At 41.3% G+C, this 5,643-nt stretch overlaps 1 protein-coding gene across 1 annotated transcript in view; it reads right to left on the bottom strand.

Annotated features, from left to right (window-relative positions):
- Positions 1-512: 512 nt before the first annotated feature.
- LOC110500321 (large ribosomal subunit protein eL34) overlaps positions 513-5,643 on the bottom strand; it is a 15,953-nt gene continuing 10,822 nt past the window's right edge. Inside the window, exon 5 of the mRNA XM_021577625.3 lies at positions 513-637. Coding sequence (XP_021433300.1) covers positions 553-637 — 85 coding nt within the window. The 3' untranslated portion in view covers positions 513-552. The remainder of the gene's footprint in view (positions 638-5,643) is intronic.

A 5,643-nucleotide genomic window follows, 5' to 3' on the forward strand; every position in this document is an offset into this window, starting at 1 on the left:
TAGAGGCTGGTTAAACTGTTTGGTAATAGTTTTACTTGTTAGTATTTATATAATTTATCATCCACCTGGTATATTGGATGAAATCCAGAGTATTCCCAAAAATGTAAAGCCTATAGAAAGAACTCTTGGCCAGCTTGATAGCAGCAACAGCCACTGAACATTAGTAAATATTTAGTCAGATGGATGACTGATCTCTTTACAAAAATGGTTTAATTGTAGTAAAGCAACTTGTTTACCTTGTCATCAAATAATATCAGTTTAAAAGCCTGCTCACCTTCATAAATGCAAGCACATGCAGCACCATCTTAATATTTAATAAAATATACAATTCCTGGATGTAATGTCAGTGTCAACACTAAGTGAATAGATCAATGTTCAGTAGTCCACTCAGTTTTCAAACTTCAGTCTCAATCAAAACTACAAAATGGTAGTTCACATTGAGAAACACTGGACTCAAACTTCAAATTGAGGAATACTATGGACAGTTACACCATTTGAGTCAGGACACTAAACATATTTCAATTATTTTAATGTTGCAGTACAAATACACATTTACTTAGATTTTTGACTCTGTGCCTGTGCTTTAAGGACCTTGACAACGATCTTCTGCTCCTCAATCAGGAAAGCACGCTTGATCCTGTGGTAGACAGAAGGGTGACGGTTAGTGGATCAGTTAACTGAGATGTTCAGGACATGCCTTTAATGGTTACTTTACAAATACTGACCAAATGTCAAAACTAAGAAAAATTGAATGAATGCATGTTGTAAAGACCATTGCAGAAACACCCATCTTTATTTTTTGCACATAGGAAGTGTCACTGCTTTTAACAGCACACCCCAGGACAAATCTCCCAATGTGATACTAGTTGACAAAACCAGCTAAAACCACCATCTACTTAAATCACAATTGAACAGTTAGGGAAAGATGTGATCAGGATCAGACTTGACTAAAGAATGTAGTTTTTAATCCTAACACATGGAACTCACAAGAGCATCCTAAGATAACCAGAGGCTGCTGAAGCCAACAAACTGCACTTAAATTGCTATGGATAGAAATTCAACTACAGCTGGCTGGTGTCTTGAATAGAACATCTTTCTGGCATAGTTAGTCCAATATGCAAGTAAACATTATCAACCAGAACCACCCATGGGGCAGGATTAGGGCTGTTACGGTAATTGAATATCCATGTCACTGAGTTATGGATGAAAACAGTCATTTCAGGATTTATTTTTATAAATGTAATTCTCATGTTGATAAATAGTGGGAGGCACCTAAAGTAGAACTTCCAATAGTGGGAGTTCACTAATGATAAGCAATTGTTTTGCTAAATTAATCTGTCTTTCCAACTGATGATACGCAGGGGTGTAGAGCGCTATAGGCTATGGCACTTCAGTGAAAAAAGTTTGTGGACTTTATTTCTTTGCGTGCTAGTAAATAGATCTTTCAAAAACAGTGTCAGATTGAATAATTATTCAACAAGGTTGTCCTGTCTCCGAGGCCTATAATGCGCTAATGTGTCAATTGGAACCTCTGTCATTTGGTAAAAAAAATAATTTCATGATTGTATTACAAAATGTACAGGTCTCGTTCTCTGAGTGAAAACGTTATTTGCAGAGTTGCCACACACCTGCCACACTTCTGAGAATCAAGTTTTGGTTTATTTCATGCACCACATGTGAGCATGTGTCTGGTTTCTGTCCTGTTAAGTCAGTTTATTTTTATATATAGACACAGCAAAATAATAGTTCCTCACAGTATTTTTAAAAAATCCTTCACTCTCCCACTTGAAAATCAGCGTTGTCGCTGATAAATAGGCAACTGACATGTTGCGTGTATTTGTTATTTTAAGGATTGTCAATTTCATCGGCATACTATAACATAGCTCTCTCCGTCACACTTTCCTTGTCAATTGATTATCTTAGTGCCTACTTTTGGAAAGCCTAAGGTTTGGCTAGTTTAAAAATATATATGTTTTAAAAGATACAATATTTGCTCTAGAGGCTTTGATTGGCGGGTGCTTTTACCAGGGTGTACGTGTGCCAATTCTCCAAGGGCGTATATAATTCCATTCAGTAAGTAGCCTGTCTGGACACCATGTAATCCTGACTAGTCTCCCAGTCCCTGAGGCTGAAAAACAGCCCCACAGCATGATGCTGCCGCCATGTTTCCGCCAGATGTGACAACAGGCATTCAGGACAAAGAGTTCAATCTTGGTTTTATCAGACCAGAGAATCTTGTGTCGCATAGTCAGAGTCTTTAGGTGCCTTTTTTGCAAACTCCAAGCAGGCTGTCAAGTGCCTTTACTGAGGAGTGGCTTCCATCTGGCGACTACCATAAAAGCATGATTGGTGGAGTGCTGCAGAGATGGGAGAACCTTCCAGAAGGACAACCATCACAACAGAGGAACTCTATAGCTCTGTCAGAGCGACCATCGGGTTCTCGGTCATCTCCCTGACCAAGGCCCTTCATCGATTGCTCAGTTTGGCCAGCGGTCAGCTCCAGGAAGCCTCTTGGTGGTTCCAAACTTATTAAAATGTAAGAATGACGGATGCCAGTGTTCTAGGGGACCTTCCACATTTTTTGGTACCCTTCCCAAGATCTGTGCCGACAATCCTGTCTGAGCTCTACGGACAATTCCTTTGACCTCACGGCTTAGTTTTGCTGAAATTCACTATCAACTGAGGGCCCTTAAATAGACAGGTATGTGCCTTTCCAAATCATGCCCAATCAATTGCATTAACCACAGATGGACTCCAATCAAGTTGTAGAAACATCAAGGATGATCAAAGGAAACCAGATGCACCTGAGCTCAATTTCAAGTCTCATAGCATGGGTGTGAATACTTATGTAAAGAAGTTGTCTTATATAATACAAAAATGTCTAAATCTGTTTTCACTTTGTCATTATGGGGTAGCTTGTGTAGATTAAGGAAAAATATGTATTTAATCAATTTTAGAATAAGGCAGTAATGCAACAAAAGGTGGAGAGAAAAAAAAAAAACTTTCCAAATGCACTGTATATTGAAATATAGGACTAAGTAAGTTACGCTACTGAGACTAAACAGAACGCGCTCTTAGGCTTACTGCTTGAAGGTGGTTATACAAGGCTACTACTATACAAAGCGTAATGACATTACTTATTATGGTCATAATTGTAACATTAAGGAGAAGGTATGAGCTGTGCGCATATTTTGTGACAAATAGGTGCCGTTAGGTTACAACATTCTGCCCGCCTGGAACAGTGTAAACAAATTATAATACCAGTCTGTTCCAACGACTTTAAAAGCCTTTACAGCATAGCAAAGACTAAAACAGACAAATGTGAAATTGCTTTATCTGACATTTTGCGGTTGAGTGAGGCTTGGCGCTCACAGAATCAGTATAAACATTCACTCAAACAGGCAACAGAAGCAGGATCTTTTATTTCTGTAGCTGTACATGGAATATTTAATAAAGCCAAGCACATTTATGGTAGGCTATTGATTATAGACCTTAAATTGAGGAAACCAACTTCCGTAAACAATCAAGGCAAGGGCTGTTCAATCGCCTCACTCCGTTGCTGCCTCTGTCACATCGTTCTCAACACCAATATGCTGGATAACTTTTCTATTTTGCACATAGCATTTATCAAATATACACAGATATATACACAACTTCAAATTAGTGGATTCGGCTAGTTCAGCCACACCCGTTGCTGACAGGTGCATAGATTTGAGCACAGCCACGCAATCTCCATAGACAAACTTACAGTAGAATGGCCTTACTGAAGAGCTGTAACTTTTACCTCGGCACCGTCATAGGACTCCACCTTTCCAACAAGTCCGTTTGTAAAATTTCTGCCCTGCTCGAGCTACCCCCGTCAACTGCAAAAGCTATTATTGTGAAGTGGAAACATCTAGGCACAAAGTGGTAGGCCACACAAGCTCACAGAACAGGACCACCAAGTGCTGTATCGCGTAAAAACTGTATGTCCTCTGTTGAAACTCACTAGAGTTCCAAATGGCATCTGGAAGCAACGTCAGCACAATAACTGTTCGTTATTGGGTTTCCGTGGTCAAGCAGCCGCATACAAGCCTAAGATTAAATCTCTCAGCCTTTGGATTCTGGAGCAGTGGAAACGCCTTCGAGTGATGAAACACACTTAACCATCTGGCAGTCCGAGAGATCTGAGTTTGGCGGATTCCAGGAGAACACTACCTGACCCAATGCAGTGAACCAAATAGAGGTTGAGCGATTAATCGGAATGGCCGTTTAATTAGGGCCGATTTCAAGTTTTCATAACAATTGGAAAACGGTACGGTTATTTAACTAGGCAAGTCCGGTAACCTCTTGGGGCTAAATAGCGTGCCCAATTTCAACTTCCTGCTACTCATGCCAAGAATATAAGATATGCATATTATACATATATTTGGATAGAAAACACTGACATTTCTAAAACTGTTTGAATCATGTCTGTGAGTATAACAGAACTTATGTAGCAGGCAAAACCCAGAGGACTAACTGTTCAGAATCCCCCCCCCCCCGTTCCCTGAGATGTCACTGCCAAGGGATATTTCATAGGAACCTGTTTTCAGTTCCTACCGCTTTCACTGGATGTCACCAGTCTTTGGAATTTGGTTGAGGTTATTCCATTGTGCAATGAAGAAGTAGGCCAACTTGGAACTGGGGACACTTTTGTGAGTTGCGCAAGACGCGAAAAGCAGCGCTGGTTTGTTTTCATTCCTGTATTGAGCAAAGATTGCCCCGTCTACAATTTGATCGATGATTAACGTTTAAAAATACCTAAAGTTGAGGCCTCCCGGGTGGCGCAGTGTTTAAGGGCGCTGTACTGCAGCGCCAGCTGTGCCACCAGACTCTGGGTTCGCGCACAGGCTCTGTCGTAACCGGCCGCGGGAGGTCCGTGGGGCGACACACAATTGGCCTAGCGCCGTCTGGGTTAGGGAGTGCTTGGCCGGTAGGGATATCCTTGTCTCATCGCGACTCCTGTGGCGGGCCGCGCGCAGTGCGCGCTAACCAAGGTTGCCAGGTGCTTCCTCCGACACATTGGTGCAGCTGGCTTCCGGGTTGGATGCGCGCTGTGTTAACTTGTTGAGGATAGGGGGCAGTATTTTCACTTTGGATGAATTGCGTGCCCATAGTGAACTGCATCCTACTCTATCCTAGATTGCTAATATATGCATATTATTATTACTATTGGATAGAAAACAAGTTTCTAAAACTGTTTGAATTATGTCTGTGAGTATAACAGAACTCATAGGGCAGGCAATCTTCCAAACTTTGACGTCATCGCCCCCTCCTTTCCCAACAAGATATGGATCTGGTAGCACTTCCTACGCCTTCCAGTAGAAGTCCTCATTCAGTAGAAAGTGGAATGGAGCATTTGCTGTGAACTTTGACCGAATGGGAGGGGAAATAGTCAGTGTCCCGACAGAATGCCATTTTCCTGTGGCACATTTGTCTGTTGATGTCACCGCTGTTCCATTTGGCTGCAGATGAAAAGGTATGCTCCGGTTGGAACGTTATTGGTTATATATGATAATAACATCCTGAAGATTGATTCTCTGCTTAGTTTGACAAGTTTATTCAACCTGGAATATATATTTCGGAAGTTTTCGTGCGAGTTATCCTGGACCAGCAGTCAGT

Source organism: Oncorhynchus mykiss, chromosome 21, assembly GCF_057628025.1.
Source record: "Oncorhynchus mykiss isolate SJ-2025 chromosome 21, ASM5762802v1, whole genome shotgun sequence".
NCBI lineage: Eukaryota > Metazoa > Chordata > Actinopteri > Salmoniformes > Salmonidae > Oncorhynchus > Oncorhynchus mykiss.